We start from the raw sequence: 17643 nt of genomic DNA, 5'->3' as shown, positions 1-17643 counted from the left end.
GACAAATTTCCTTACGGATAATAAAGATTATTATTAATCATGTATTGTTTTTTGTAATGCACAATTGTAAAACAAATTTCCTCACAGATAATAAAGATTATTGTAACTATTTATTATTATTATTATTATTATTATTATTAATATGTTATAAAAGAAGAAGTATTCATTCTCTGGCGCAGCCAGGGTCGAGATTTGTTAAAGGGAAACAAAATTCATCGTAGTCCCTTTATCAGTTTCCACCAAGGAATTATCTGGTGATGTGGCAGGTCTGCAGTAGTACAGGCAACGAGAATAATCCTAGGAATGCCAAGGGCCTTGAAGGTATCTGTGAGGTCAGTTGTCATTATCCCCTCGGTTGATATAACAATAGTGTTGTTTTAGATAACTTCCATAAACGCTTAATCTCCAAGCCAAGGTTCCCCTATTTTCGTTGTTTTTCCAACTCAGTTTTTCTTAAATTATGAGATAGTGGTACGGCGATGTTAATAATGGTAGCGGCCTTTTCTTTTTTATCGATGAACAGCAGATCAGGGCGATTAAAATCTACCGTTTTGTCAGTCAAAATAGGCCTATCCCAGTACAGTAGATGATCCGTAGACTCGAGAACCTCTTGAGGTGAGTATTTGTAATATGGAGGAGTATCCTTACCGATCAAATTGTGTGTTAAAGCCAGGTGTTGGTGTATTACTATTATTATTATTATTATAAAGTGGTATTTCGAACAAAATCTAACTCACAACAGAGGCGTAACTAGGGATTTGGGGGCCCGGGGGGTTTGACCTCTTTGGGGGCCCCTTGCATTTTGACATTCGACATATGACATGAGATAATGTACGCAAAAATAAATAAGCCCCAAATCAAATTGGTTCAGTATATCAGTAAACTTAACAAAAAGTAATCATCAAGACTCTTTTAATGAATAATACCGTTGTTTATTAGTTAAATAATGCACAAGTGACAAATCTCAATTGATATCGCTTCACGTCGTGCATTCTGTGTAGCAAAGACATCTATAACATCAACTACATCGATACTTTCTAGTATTTGTGACTTCACTGACATTAAAACCATGATAAGCCTTTCTTGCGTCATTGTGCTCCTGAAATAGTTTTTGATGAACTTGAGCTTAAAGAATGATCTCTCACATGACGTAATGGAAGTGGCCTGAGTTAGCGGTATTCGGAGGAGGTTGCAAAGTCTGAGCACACGTAATTCCCATATGAAGCCTGTTTCCTCAATATGTCTATTGGTGATTGTATTACTGGTTTGTTGATGAAAAATGCTTGTGCATCAATGACATCATTGAAAAAGCGATTTTCCATTTATTTCATCATACAAACAGGAAAAGTAGCACAGTTTGTCACAAGGGTGTATTCATTTAACAGGTGTCTTGGTTCAAGAAGAAACCCAAAGGTATCCATTTTCTTTCCAGCCTTTGGAATCTGCCCTTCATCTCCATAAAAATGTTTGTAAAATGTTTTACTTATTTCGGATGTTCCTTCAGAGTTGAAGATAATTACTTCCTAGTCCAAACCTCCCGCAGGACGGCGGGGGATGGGAGCGGGCAGGGTTTGAACCCGGGACCATCGATAAGTCCGAACGACAGTCCAGCGTGCAAACCGCACGACCAGGCACTTCTGTCGCAACACGTTTGAATTGCAGTTCTATTGACAGTCCTACATTAGAACTCCCATCAAGTCTTTTCTTTCTTCTAGTTTGTTTTGATTACAGGGAATCCATAGTATTCACTACCTTCTTTTGCTTTTTCGATGGATTGTTTTTTTTGTCAGTTTCTCATCATTTTGCAGAAAGCATGAAAGGGTTTTAATTTCTTCAGCAGCTTTCCGTATATACAGTCCAGACTTTTGTAGTTTCTTCCGAACTATATTAATTGGGCGCAGGAGCTTTGACCAGAATTCCAGATAGGCAAAAAATTCTTAATTTTCCACTGCATGAAGAAGATTCTGAGCTAATATTATATGGTATTTCGTCATTGTTGGTTGATTATGTTTTGTGCGCAAGCAAAAGGATTCAGAACATTCAAAAGTGGGAAAGATCCATATCTCGTTATGCTCGAGTATAGAAATACTCCGATAAGTGGACTGCCGTATTTACCATCACAACTGCTGACGAGTAGAAGACTCAGGGAATCATTCCAACTGATCACAATCTATTGAAACCATCGGTAGCTGAAAATGCAGAGACATTACTTAACGAACGACAGATGAAAAGCAAAGTGAAATACGATGCAAAAGCAAGACTACCTAAAGATTATTCTGTCGGAGAGTTCGTCTAGGTCAAACATGGCAGAAAGCAGTTGTCATAAAAAAAACATTCAGCACCCAGATTTTACATCATAAAGACAAACGATGGAAAAACATACAGAAGAAATCAACGCTTTTTGAATAAGAGTTTCGATGAAGACATCTCTGGGTACTAAGAAACCGATGAAGACAATGAACTGCAAACAGTTGGAACAAACGAAACAGACAGTTATAAACCAACGTCTAGAGATAAACCAACGTCTAGAGAACTTGTTGTGCCAGTCAGGACAACCAGAAATGGACGAATTGTTAAAGTTCCTAGTAGACAGGGCCGGCCTTAGGCCACTGTAGCCTATGCGGTCGCAGTGGGCGCCGCGCTTTCATAGGCCCCGCGCTAATTCCAAGTGTACATTTTTAAATTAAACCATTATAACGACCTCTTGATTTTCCAGGGAGTCCAGGAAATCTCATGAAAAGGCAAAATATACGATAAAGTCCTGAACCTTTTTTGAATTTAATCAAATCTCCTGAAGAATAGACGAAATTGAAATTTTGGGGTGCCAGTAAATAAAAAGTGGCATTGCGAGCTTTCATTTGATAAAAATTATTGCAAAGACGAAAGTAGGCCTATTTTCTAATTCAAAAAAAAAAATTGACATTATGCTTATACCTACCCAGACTAGGCCCCGCGCGATGCGTTTCGCATAGGTCCCCGCAAATGCTAGGGCCGGCCCTGCTAGTAGATATCACTCTTAAGAACTTTAAAAGGAAGGGTGTGATAATTACTTCAAAAGGAAGGATTTGTTAATATTATATGATATTACGTCATTATTTTTTGTTTATGTTTTGTGCGAAAGCAAAAGGATTAGATGTAAATAAAAAGAGAGTTTCCATTGGATTGAGGAAACTTGAATAAAGAATAACTCGAGTGTGAAGTTTAATTCTGAAATTATAGACGCCAAACCCGAATAATGGACAATTTTAGCATTATTAAGAATAACTTTTAGATCTGTTATACTCGATTCTGTAAATTTTGCTTCAAGGTTAATTAGTGTAGCCACAAAATACTCGCCATTTAGATCTATTATTAGTAAAGGTAACAAGATACCTGGAATTCGCTGTATATCATGCAGTTTTATTCGGGGCAACAAAGTTTAAAATGTAGGACTAATTTTTTTTAAAAATTGATCTCTATGGGAAAAAATATTTTTAAAATGTCAACAAAGTCAACGTACTGATAGACCTAGATCTAGGTTTAGTCTTTGTGATAAATTTAATCCATAAATGTTGAAAAAAAAGACACCCGTTGACACTATGTGTCAATCAAATATATTAATTTATGTATTTACAAATAAATTTTGGACACCCATTTGGGGGACCCCCCCTAGGTGGGGGCCCGGGGGGATTTTAAAATTCTTCCCCCCCATCCCCCCCTTAGTTACGCCACTGACTCACAACAAAAAAAACGTTTTTTCACTGTAGCATCATGGAGTCATCTGGCCTATCCAAGACAACTTACGATAGTGCCGCTAATCTTGCATCTTTCAGCCTGCTTAGGCACCAACCAATCGCTAAGTTCAATTCAAATGTCATCATCATTTCCTACTTTGCCTAGGCATTCTCTAGAATGACATATGTCTTTTTTTAGGGAAAGTCGAAAATGGCTTATCTAGAATCATCATCATCCAAGTGGTGCTACAGCCCATGGGGGGGGGGGGGAGGGGGGGGCTGGCCTGCCTTAGCACATCTCTCCATTCTGATCTATCCTGAGCTTTATGTCACCATGCCCGGACTCTGTTGTAAATCTGGGTATAAGTCCATGTTGCAAAACAAGAGATATAAGTCGTTTTCCGTTGTGATAAGGCCGGAATTTTCATATGTGTTTTAGCTTTCGTAGCAATATTTTTTATAAGACTGTTTTTTTTTTAAATTTAAAAATGCATATTTAAAAAATAGAAAATAGTATTTAATTTACAAATAATTCTATTTCTTTCTTCTAAAATATGTCTTGCTTTTAGATAGGCCATTAAGTATTATTATTAATAATTGGATTTTTATTCAAGATTTCGAAAAAGTGGAGGGAGCCTAGGGGCCTCCATGAAATCTTCCCCCTGGGGCCTCCACTTATTTAAATCTGGCACTGCATGGTAGCACTGGTAGCCTACGGTAGCTATTGATAATTAATTTGTGACGGTTTTGTCAATATTAGGAAGTAAGCCATAAGAAGCTGTTGATATTTTTTCGGGAATTTCCGCACTGAGTAAGGTTAACTCATTGTTTATTAATAGAACAGTATTGCCAGTTGGTAACTTAGCAATCCTATTCTCAAGTCTTTCTACTGTGTAGCTTAACCTTTATACTTTTTTATTTAGTGAGTATATTTGTTTTTTCATTTTCATTTTTTAAATCTAGATTTATATAGAATTGAAATTTATGTCTAGATTTTCTAGATTCTAAATCTAAAGGTCCGTAAATCTATACAGCAATAGATGTGTACCTGTAGAGATTATGTAGTATCTATCCAATCTATTGATTTAGTCTAGCTCCATTCTGAAGATTAAGAGCTAGATCTAGGCTAGTTTCAAGAGTACTTCCATTTAAATTGAAAAAGAAAACAGATATACATTTAAAAAAAATAAGACTATTTATTTTATTTAATGTTTAAAAGACGGACGAATGTTTTACAAGGGAAGTAACAGAGTGAAACCAAATTATATTTTTAATTGTTTACAATTCGTAAGAAGAAATATTTACTTTTATTATTTTTTAAAAGCCATTATATTTTGATTGCCAGATATTGCGTTTAATAATCGATTATTATTTTGACCAAATGATGTCATTGTGGCATTGAAACCTATTGATGTACAAGACAATGTAGATTTGTATATCAAGTTTTAATAACAGCTATAGAGCCTAGATCTACATCAATGTCTAGGCCCACAATAACAGACGCAAATAAAAATTTATGTTCAATTTTCTACAGTCTACATTCAAACAAGTAAATATACATGGAGATGCCAAACTTTGGACGATATTTTACAGTAGAAGACTGTTTTAAAAGATATTTTATTGGTTGGTATTTTGTTATAAATATAAATACATTAACTTTGTGCCAAATGTTTGTTAACTGGGAGAATGAACTATAATATCGGGAATTCTTTTTTTTTTTTTCTGCCACCTAAACATTACCGGCAATGTGGCTAAAGTGAACTATTTTGTGAAGAAAGATAACATTTTCCCCGAAGTTGCTCTGAACATATAAAAAAATGAAGACTTTAACTGTATATCAATTCTTACTAGAAAAGTTGGTGGTTTTTTTTTCTTGCCCCAATTAGTATTTTAAACATTCTTTAGATAAATATGTGGATTTTATAGACGTGATTTTCTTTCAGGATTTACAGAAAAAAAACACAACAATAATAATAAAAATATAATAATATAAAAGCCATTGCACTTAACACGACTATAGTAACTTTTTTTAAAAAAATGTAAGGATAAAAACTAGACAACATTCCGACAGTAGCGAATCCAGGACTTCACATTCACCATACGTATAAACACGCACGTATACAAACAGGGGCGGACTGGCTATATGGGCATTTGGGCAAATCCCGGTGGGCCGGTACCCAAATGGGCCGGTAGAGCAACCGAAATGGCCGCATCGATGCAAATATCGCACGTTTGAAAATGTTATAGGTTTTATACTATTCTCTTATAAAAAGGCCTTCTGTGCGTCGTGTTTAAAAACAAATCTTTCACAGACTCTACAGTGTAATACCATTTTAATCTAACACATTTTCCGAAATAATGTGATAGCCTTCATCCGTAGACAGTGCTACTAGTAGGCTTCATCCTTTTAGGGCCTACATACATATTAAAAAGTAACATAAGGCCTATATTTCTAATAAAGATGCCGAGTTCACTGAACACATACATATTAAAACATTATCAAACTTGACACAATGACTTCAAGGACAGGTAGACCTAGAAATGGATGCCCATCATATATAGAATTTGTGGGCCGAATTGCATAGAAATGCCCGGGCCGATTTTGACACTCAGTCCGCCCCTGTATACAAACACACACGCATACACTGATACGCAATACCTATTACTCCTATTATTAATTATCGCTAACCTCTTCCCACCGTCACCATGAAAACTCACTCACACTCCAAATAACTTTAGGGAGAGGGGATAATACTATATTTTTTTTTTTTTGTCTGTGGGATGACAATTTGAGAAACACTGGTGTACGCTATTGAGATGTGTATACGCCCGACATACTTTTCTGCCTCGGGCGTCTGGCACCCTTGATATACGACTGTCCTTTCGTATTTGTAGCAGTAGCGTAGCAAGGTACACGTGGGCCCGGGTTCAACAACATATTGGTGCCCCCCTTCTTCCAATAAGACAAATTTAATGTGTCACAAAACCATCGAGTAATTTGAATGTATCGGTATATATATATCGAAAATATTTTAATGCAAGTAGTAAATAGTAAAGTTCCCCATTCAGACCTTGTGCAAGTAGAGTAGATGTTTAATATTCTTATTACGTTCGAGCCAAAACTTGAACACAAATTAAAAGTCAATGTTTGTACAATTCTTTAACAGAATTATACAAGTTAACGGTGTTTCGAATGTATAAAGACATTTTTTTTATGAGTTCTAGTTCCCATTCTACACATTGACATTCCTAAAACACTTGTTGGTGTAAAACATTGAAACATTGATATAAACTAGTATTTAGTTCTACGTACCATTATTCAACAGTAAACAGATGGAATATTCATTTACTATTTTCTGGCCTTCTATGTAGCAAAGTAAGAAACCAGTGCATCTATTTCTAATTGCGAAAGCGGCCTCTTTTGATGAAACAATACCCGAATGCCATTCAAGTATTCACCATCATAGCCTTTGCCTCATAGTTTGTTTAAGGACAAAAGGGGATTTTTAATTACTTGGAGTATTTGATCAGCCTATTCTGCAGAAGTCTGGTTCTCACAAATATGGAAACCTAGTAATGACTATCTATTTCTTTGAATGTTCCTTCATCGGAGATCACTAAAAAGTATAAAAATAAATAATACTTATTGGGTCAACTTTTATTTGTCTTGTCACCTATGAAAGAGAAAAATGGCGTGGAATGGATATCCTATAGTAACGGTACTTTTGCCAGATTTGCATTGCCAAATGGGTCTATTATTTCGATTCGAATATGTTGGGGCTTTGGTTTCCAGCCAAATTTCAATATTCATAGCAATTTTTTTTTTATAAATATAATGATGTTGACTTTCTTTAAGAGCTATCAAACAAGTTTCAACCAATCACAAAGCATTGGTCAGTGAAAGACACTATTAAATGATCAATCTAGTCATCTCTCTATCCTCTAGATCAGGGGTTCTCAACCTGTGGGCCTTTGGGGGTCGATTGACGATTTGCCAGGGTTCGCCTAAGACCATCGAAAAATGAATTGTTATTGTCTATTCTTCTATTGCTGTATGTGTGTGTGTGTGTGGGGGTCGCAGCAGAGTGGGGGGATTGTAAAAAGGGACGCCGAGCCTAAAAGGTTGAGAACCGCTGCTCTAGATCTTTGTTATAAACCTTCTCGCCTATTCGGTCTCCTCATTAATTGCAATAGCACAAACATATTTAATTCTAATGATTCCTATGTAACAACCTGTTTCTTTCGCTTGCTAAATATTTAATGCTATTTTAATTTTTTTTTTTTGGTTATGATTTCACCTTCTTCTTTTTTTATTAATTAATATATTTTGTACACAATACAGAAGACAACAATACAATAAGATGAAGATTTCCGAGGACGTAGACGTCCTGATTCATTGTTATACACTATTTTACAATCTTTTATAACTTCGTCCGAGAGATTTCATTTTTTTTTTTTAAAGGAAACCTCAGAATTTGCGCTATTCAGTTATAATTAAATTAACAATATGAATGAAGTAAACAAAAGTTGATTTTACATATTTTAAATACAAAACAAATAAAAAAATAAATTCGCTTAGAGAAAATTGAATAATTAGCAGCTGTATCTACATTTTAATTCGTGACTATCAGGACAATCCCTATAGACCTAATTGTTATATTTGCCATCCTCCCCCCTTTTTTTTCCTGTGCAGCACAGTCATATTTTCTTCCTTAAACTCCCCCCATACCCCCCCTTCCATATGCGTATTACAATGTTTTTATGAACATACAGGGAAAAAAAGAATGTGACAATATGGAAACGGTTGTCTCCTCAAACGCACCATTAGGGTTGGCCACCGTTACAATGTACAATGAACGTGACGGAAAGCACTGGTGAATGTTTTGAAGTTAATATACATATACAACGTTTAGAGTTATTTTGAGGGAGCTTTTTAAATTCTATTTCTAATACTTTTGCACCAAAGTGCATGTATGCCTATTTTTTTTCACTTTGGTGTCATCACCAACCAAGTTTTCATGATGGCTGCAGCTGTTCGTGACTCATGACACAAAAGCAAAGAGCCCCTTTTCGCCACTGTTGCTACGCTTCAGGCTGTGGGACCGTAATGGTCGTGGGCCCGGGTTCATTGAACCCCTTCGCGCCATTGATGCTACGCCACTGATTTGTAGTACACACACACACGTGACATTACAGAGGTTGTCATTGTTCTGTACATTAATAGTTGAGGATTAACACGCAGTAATTTTTAAATCTTGCTTTTTTTTAAAGGTTTATACGTATGTGCATATAATAAGTATTGTTCCTAATTTGGTGTCTCGGTCATCTTTGAAAACAAACAGCTGCATTTATACATTCTAACTTCATGTTATTTTTATGACATTCATTTCTATGCATTTTTTTAATACTTTTTTTTCTCGTTATTTAAATCTGCAAATCATTGGCATGCTAAATGTGATAATTGGTAGAACGATTAGGAATTTAAAAAGGGGGGGGGGGAAGACAGCCCAAAGGTCGATTTTGTTATACCCACCGAAAACCACGTGACTTTTAAAACCCCAGTGTTCATACGTGAGCTTACTGAGCTCTCAAATTAAGTTTACATTTTGGTAGCACTGAATCCACCGCTGAATCCCTCTGTTTCATTGATTATTTCTTTCCTCTTTCCCTCTACAGCAGGGGTTCTCAACTTGTGGGTCGCGACCCCCTAAGGGGTCGATTGACGATTTGCCCAGGGGTCGCCTAAGACCATCGAAACTATGGATTTGTATTGTCTATTCTTCTATTGCTGTATCTGTGTGTGGGAGGAGGGTCGCGTCAGAGTGGGGGATTGTAAAAAGGGGTCGACGAGCTTAAAAGGTTGAGAACCGCTGCTCTACAGTTTGTAAGGAGCTAGGAATGTTAACCATAATTAAGATTTAAGACTCAGTAATGTAAATTAAATGTCAATGCGGTGTTGAATTCCTCTAGTTGATATTGTAGGTCTCACCATAAGTTTATTGTCTCAAACAATGAAATAAATAAACAAATTATAGATTTAATATAGCGCTACTTTCATGCTTATAGCATGCTGAGAGCGCTATGGTCCAATCTTATTTGTGGACCAGAGGGTGGGAAGGGGGGGTATCTGGGAGAAAGTTTTCCGTGCTGCCTTTAGGCGCTCAGTAAACACAACTTTGTGGAGGCGCGGTGGCTGAGCGGTAAAGCGCTTGGCTTCCGAACCGGGGACCGGGGTTCGAATCCTGGTGAAGACTGGGATCTTTAATTTCGGGATCTTCGAGCGCCTCTGAGTCCACCCAGCTCTAATGGGTACCTGACATTAGTTAGGAAAAGTAAAGGCGGTTGGTCGTTGTGCTGGCCACATGACACCCTAGTTAACCGTAGGCCACCGTAGGCCACAGAAACAGGTGACCTTCACATCATCTGCCCTATAGACCACAAGGTCTGAAAGGGGAACTTTACTTTTTAAACACAACTTTGCTCGAGTCGGGTGTCGAACCTCAAGCCCCCCTCACAGGTAGCCAAGTTAAGACAAGTTCAAGCTTACTTAGCCTCTCGACCACGATTCCCACAATGCTTCGAATTATTTTTTTTTTAATTGTTTACTATATTGAAATATTGTATTTGACGAGCGACTTTTTTTTCCTAGACACTGCTTACAATAATGCCCAACCTGCGATCGCAGCTGTGTATCAAGGATTGGCCTCTTTAGTCACACAAGAAGTTGCAAAGAGACGTAAAATGCCACAGAACAGCTTACAATAATTAAGTGAAAATACCCCTTTTTTTGCCTAGCAATCTATAGGACGGATGATGTAAGGGTCGTATCTTTCGATAGCCGACGATTAACGAGGGTGTTAAGTTGGCATCACAATGACCAAAGTCCTTCACTTTCCCCAATTAAGTCAAGTACCCATTAGAGTTAGGTGGACTCAGGGGCGCCCTTAATGTCCCGAAATACAAAGTCTCAGTCTTCGCCGAGATTTGAACCCGTTACCACTAAGTCACCAGCCCCTACCGCTTACAATATCAAAATTTAAATGTATTAACATTAAAATATATTTCATACATGGCACATTAGTGCATTAACAACATAATTCGTGCGTTGTAGTACAGGATATAAACGAGAGAAATAGTTTGTTATTGGCTGAAGTTAATTTATTTAACATACTGTCAAATATTTGTTATAATACTATGTTCATAATTCAATTAATTGTATTCTAATTTCAGTAACACAGTAGTAGTCACATTAATAAACAAAAATGTCAACAAGTCTTGATCTTCCTTGTGGTAAGTACGTTGGTTGAAAAAGGCCTTTACATTTATTACACAAGCCTTTTTAAGGGGATGGCTTATGGCCTTTGACTAAGATTGTAGATGAATATTTATTAAGATTTTTAGGTGTATAACCATGTAGTAGCCTTTGTAGCTAGAACTATCTTCAAAAATTGACCCGCATCTCTAAATATTGTAGAAATTATTTCCCTTTTCGAAATCAAACAAAAATTTCAATGAGTGTTGCGGAAATAACGTTTACAGTTGTCTAAGGGGACTAACCAAACAATGTCACACAAATAATTAATTAATTGGTATTTTTTTATTGAATTGTGTATTGTTTAAGTCTATGAATAATTGTGCAAAGTTTCAACTTGATCCAAGAATGCACGTGGAAGAAAAAGCGTGTCCAAACTTTTAACAGACAGACAAACAGACATGCAGACAGAATGAGTTGATGTAAGCTTTATAAAAAGAGTATAAACCATCACATTGTTGTTTTTTTTGCTTTTTGAGAGAATAACTTTCAAATAGTTATTTAAAAATACAACATGCTCTGGCAGTGTGAAAAAAATCCTACCTTAAAATTATTATCTCTAAGTAGTCTTCTTTTCGATGTATGTACACTTATGTTATAAATTACAGACGTTACTTCAAAATAGAACGTGATTACGTCCTACGCGTTTTATGTAATAATGCTAGGCTTAGGTGTAAATCAATGACTTAAACGCTGCTGATTGAGTGATTTTCTTACCTGATTAGGGCATGCCATTCCATGCTCTTATGGCATTACGAAAGAAGTATAGTTATGGTATGAGAACATTTGTGTCTTTCTTAATATTTTTTATTAGGTTTTTTTTTTTTCGTATTAGTAAATTATGGTTCAGTGTTTTATGAATTATTGCTACTTTACTGTTTAATCTTCTTTAAGCTTCAGCTTCTCTAAATTTAGTGTTTTTACTAATAGTGTTACTCTGGAGAAATGTGATTATTCTTTGTTATAAATCTCATGGCTCAATTTGTATCAGTTCTTCTATGAAGAGCAGAGACAAAACAGAAAAAGAGTGTATGCAATTCAGCCACTCAAGCCGATAACCAAAGTAGATATTCGAAGCAAAAATTGGGTTTCCATAAAAATCTTCATGCGCAAAGAGAAACAAATACAGATCTATCACGAAGAAGTTATTAAGGATAGTTGATCTAAAAATGTGTAAGAACCATACAACAAAGTCCGCAGTTCTATTATATGGTCGTGCGGTTTGGGGCTATACGGTCGACTTGATGGCCTTGGGTTCATACCCATCCCGCTGCCATCCCCCGTCGTCCTGTGGGAGGTTTGAACTAGGAAGTAAATTATCTTCAACTCTGAAGGAACATCCGAAACAAGTAAAACATTTTTAGAGACATTTTACAATCCATTCCAATGGCTGTACAGCCCAATAGAGGGCCCTGGCCTGCTCTAGCACATCTCTCTATTCTGATCTATCCTGGGCTTTACGTCTCCATGCCTGGACTTTGAGCTGCTGTAGCTCTGCCTCTACGTCATCAAGCCACCGTACTCGTGGTCTGCCTTTTGGACCAAAGGCGTAGTGAGCAAAGCGTGCGCCTGGAGAAAGGTACTTTATTGGCGCCCCCTCCCCCATTTACCATGAACACATATAGGCGCCTCTGTGTGCGGCGCCACCTGAGGGTATCGCTCGGGGCATCTTCCCCCTTGTCCCCCTTACTACGCCTCTGTTTTGGACGCCCGCCTTTTGTTTTTTACCTGTAAACAATCTTTGCCCCACATTTCTCTTCGATGTGAACTGCCCAACGTAATCTAAACATTTTGCAAACACTATAAAAAAAAATATCTGTATTGTTTATAAAAAGAATTCTTCTTAAAAAATAAATGTAATTTATTAAAGTTCTACTGATTCCTTCTCTTTCATTTACAGGATACCATGAGACCTGTGTATTGGAAGATTTAGAAATGGATCTTAATACTATGGATAAAGTTTGCTCTAAGAATCCAGGACATAAAGACTTTAAATCCTTAGAAGCGTTCAGCATAGATAATTTGCCCGAAAGCCATCGTGACGAGGATGTCTTGAAGCTGATCAAGGCAGTCGGAGATCTAACAGTGAGATTAGCTGTAGATGAAGTCGATCCACTTAGACCAGAACTCAGGCCTGGCCCCGATATCAAATATCCTTCATATAGTGACGGCGTTAGGAAAAAGAGAAGGGCTGGAACTGGTGAGATGTTCATCTATAAACATGAAAACGGACAGGAAATCGATGCAAGCGGCCGAGGCTACAAAAGTCTTCTTGGGCGCACCGCTGACACCACGGACGTTCTTTGTCCTTGTAAGAAATGTGAAAATTCTGAAGCTGCGAGTAACGAGTGGTGGGAAATCTTTATTGACACTGCATCTCATCTGGTTCGAGACGACCATGAGGCTAGTGCAACTTCGTGTCGATTATTTTACGACAACAAAGATAGCGAGGTGGTCACTCTAAGTAACTTTAGTTTAGATTTTGTGAATGTTGAAAGAGATGTTTGCGTTCTGAGATGCGTGACGTGTGATGATCTCGGAAAACGTCTGTACAAGGCTCAACTTGAGTGGAGAAAAGTCTGGAATAGCGTGAAGGATAAATTTCAGAGCAAAGTGGGAGACAGAATAGCGTTCATTGTGTCCCATCCACATGGATGCCCTAAACAGGTCAGCGTGGGTCAGTGGCTAGAAAACACCAAATTTTGTGAGGTGGATAGAGAGTATGATTTCACAAGGCTGAGCTATGACACCTGCACGTGCCCAGGAAGTAGCGGCGCCTCTGTGTATTGTGTAGGGTTTGGTGGGGGCCACGTTCACTCAGGCACTAAGGGCACTGGAAGTAACGTTAACTTCAGCAATGTTAGTTATTACAGGAAACAATAACTAATTACAAAGCTTTTATCATTTCGCTTTTATCTGTCTGACTAGTAAAATTTTGTACACGTTATTTCTTAAAAAACCCATTCTTGGATCAAGTTGAAACTTTACAAAATTATTCATTAGCAAAGAGAAGACGTTTGATACCAACAAGGACAAGACACAAAATAGAGCAGTGAGATTCATAGCAAACGAATATTCACATTTGACCAGAGTAAAATCACTAAATTTAGAAAGCCTTCAGGACAGAAGACTCAAAAGTAAAGTAGCAATTATACATAAAACATTAAACCATAATCTTCAAATACAAAATTTAATAAAATACTCAGAAAGACAAAAAGATAAAGGCACATTCCTCATCCCAAAAGCTAGGACAAATTTGTACAAATACTCCTTCTTCCCTAGTGCTATTATTGAACCATAATCTTCAAATACAAAATTTAATAAAATACTCAGAAAGACAAAAAGATAAAGGCACATTCCTCATCCCAAATGCTAGGACAAATTTGTACAAATACTCCTTCTTCCCTAGTGCTATTAGAGCATGGAATGGGTTGCCTGACCTAGCCAGGAAAACCAGTGACTTGGTAGAATTTAAGTCATTGGTTAATATGCATGACTGAATGCATGACGCGTAGGACGTAATCATCTTCTTTTTTTAAGTAACGTCTATATTACATAAGATAGGAAAATTAATCCTTCAGTATTGACAGAAATGGCTAAATTTGTAGGGTTTCGTCAACTTAGATAATTGAATACTTATTTCTCCCACACCCATTCACAGATCAAGTTAAAACTTTAAAACAAATTTTTTTGTACCTAAAAAAAAACATTACTGGTAATCGATTTTTTATATATATATTTTGCTTATTATATATATATATATATATATATATTTGTGTATATATATGTGTATATATTTGTGTATATATCGTAATGATATGGTAATAATAATAATGCTTGTCGTCCTGTTCGAAGATTAGTGAGGAAAGCAGTATTTCCCGTGGCTGCGCAGCCCCAGCTGTAACCTACATATTTTGCCACATCCAGTGCAAGCATTACCATTGTCCACAGGTGGTCGATTCAAATTTTCTTTTAGCCGACAGAATCTGTCCCCCGGCACCCGGCAGCGGATTTTATATATATATATATTGCAAAATGCACAATTATATCCAGGTGTTTACATGTTTTCATTCAAATGTTTAATGCTTTCTTGATATTGAAATCATTTTGGAATATGTAACAACATAATGTTACTCCATTGCATAGAGAATTTTTCAATATTTACATTTACTATTATATCATGAGTTCCAATAAACATAGTTCAAAAGTCAAAAGGTATATTCAATGTTTAAGTCTATAGTTTTCTAGGTACTTTGTTTAAGTATTGATTTCAAAATATTTCATACATTTTTCAGCAAACACTTTAGCAGCAGAATCGGCTCAAAGTTACTTAAAAAATCCAATTTGGTAGCATGGAGTCAAAAAAAAAATTTACATTACATTTACAATAAATATGAGGCACTTTGGTTGAGCGGTACAGCGCTTGGCATCCGAACCGAGGGTCCTAGGTTCAAATCCTGGGATTTTAATTCGGGATATTTGTGTGCCCCTGAATCCAGCCAGCTCAAATGGATACCTGACAATAGTTGGAGAAGTAAAGATGGTTGGTCGTTGTGCTGGCCACATGACACCCTTGCTACCATAAGCCACAGAGACAGATGACCTGTAGCAGAGTCTGAAAGGGAAGCTTTTAATTTTTATCTGTGATGCCCAACCTAGTTCGACCTGCGGGCCATTTTAAATTCCTACACTCGAAAAGGTAGGGCCTACAAAATCAAAATGAAATTAATCTGAAACATTGTTTTTAGGAACCTGTGGATCTAGTTCTTACATTTCTAAAAGGGACATCGGAAGTCCGTTTTATTTTTTGTAAATTATACATTCCATTTATAGTTTCCTAGGCTCTCCCATTTCGTAAACGTTCAAAAGGTAAAGGTCAAGGTACCAACCCATCAATAAAACAGTATGGGCCTTAACTTAAGGAAAACTACATTCTTATCTTATATAATACAGACGTTACTTCAAAAAAGAAGATGATTACGTCCTACGCGTCATGCATTTAGTCATGCATATTAACCAATGACTTAAATTCTGCCAAGTCACTGGTTTTCCTGGCTAGCTCAGGCAACCCATTCCATGCTCTAATAGCACTAGGTGTCACAAACCGTTGTGAGCCCACGTTGTGAGCCCACAACCGTTTGTGTGTGTGTAGCAGAACAACCGCAGTCCACTACCATGGCCTTAGTTATTGTGTAAAGTTTTAAGTTGATTTCTGTTATTTCTATTTTAGATATAATGTCATTATTTATGTTTTAATATATTTTAATTAGATTTGTTTTATTATTGGAAGGGGAACTAAGTATTTTTTGTGTGCTTTAATGTTTATTTTGTTGTCACGGGACCAGAGTACCTAGGCTACCACGAGGGAGGGGTGATCTGGGAAATCTAGGGAAAGGGGCAGTGGTCATCACTGGTCAGATACTGATGATGCATGTAGACGTAACCACTGAGGTTAGGCGTCACTGATGATGCAAGGGGACGTTACCACTGTGTAGTCCACGTGGGAGGAATTTTTAGCTCTGAGAAAGAGAGTTAGTTGGCGTGGGTCTGGTAGAGCGGACGGTTGTATTTCCCGCTCCTGCTCGTTTCCTAATCTGGTACGAGAAAACTATAGCAGAATGACTTCATGATTAGAGACATAGTCATTAGTGATCTGAGTTTAGTTTTAGTAGTTGATGTACCTATATATCGTTTCATTTGGAAGTTTATGTGTTGTGTTTAAAATAAAGTTACAGGTTCAAGTTATAGCCTCTAACTACATTCCGTGTTGAGTTGCATATCTCAGTTATATATATGTTAGTTATAACACCAAAATCGTGACAAGGCTAAAGCTACCAAAGTTCCAGCGTCAACAGTCGGGCCTCCTGAATCACCCTAGACAACGACCAGTTGCAGGAGGCGCCAGCACACTGCTAGCGTCTTGTGACACTAGGGAAGAAGGAGCATTTGTACAAATTTGTCCTAGCATATGGGACGAGGAATGTGCCTTTAATTCTCTCTTCTCTACACTTTGTGCTGATGTTTTAGTTGGCCGGTTTTAACTACGTCGCGGGCCGGATCTGGTCCGCGGGCCGTAGATTGAGCATCACTGATATATATATATATATATATATATATATATATATATATATATATATATATATATATATATATATATATATATATATTTGAATGAATGCATCTGGATAAAAAGAAATAGCCTCGGGTGGACCTCCTCCCCCTAAAGATATGTTTTAGGCTATTGCTGTAATAATTCACAATCGTCAATAAAACCCATTGTATTCTTACTTTTGATTTTGTTATTTTACATATTTAGATTTCAAGATAATTACATCCTAGCCCAAACCTTCAGATGGGTGGTGGGGATTGTCAGCGGGCAGGATTCAAACCCGAGATCATAGTGATTATTGAACCACAGTCAATAGTGCTATCACACTGCTATCACACAACCAGGAAGTTATGATAAGACATGAGGATTATTGCATCATAGTTCAGCTGGGGATGTTGAAGCGAGGTGGTTGAGTGGTTAAGCACTTGGCTTCAGAACCTGGGGTCCTGGGTTTGAATCTCGGTGAAGACTGGGATTTTGAGCTTCTGGATTTTTAGGGCACCCCCTGA

The 17643-nt window shown here is 37.1% G+C and overlaps 1 protein-coding gene across 1 annotated transcript; it reads left to right on the top strand.

The window, feature by feature from the left end:
• The first annotated feature begins 10940 nt into the window (after positions 1–10940).
• Positions 10941–15373, top strand: LOC106058884 (uncharacterized). Its single transcript, XM_013216398.2, has 2 exons — positions 10941–11003; positions 12926–15373. Exons 1-2 carry the CDS (start codon positions 10976–10978, stop codon positions 13906–13908), a joined length of 1011 nt encoding a protein of 336 aa, XP_013071852.2. The 5' UTR covers positions 10941–10975; the 3' UTR covers positions 13909–15373.
• The last annotated feature ends 2270 nt before the right edge of the window (positions 15374–17643 follow it).

Source organism: Biomphalaria glabrata, chromosome 9 (assembly GCF_947242115.1).
Source record: "Biomphalaria glabrata chromosome 9, xgBioGlab47.1, whole genome shotgun sequence".
NCBI classification, from domain to species: Eukaryota; Metazoa; Mollusca; class Gastropoda; family Planorbidae; genus Biomphalaria; species Biomphalaria glabrata.
This window is presented reverse-complemented; position numbering and strand designations above follow the sequence as displayed.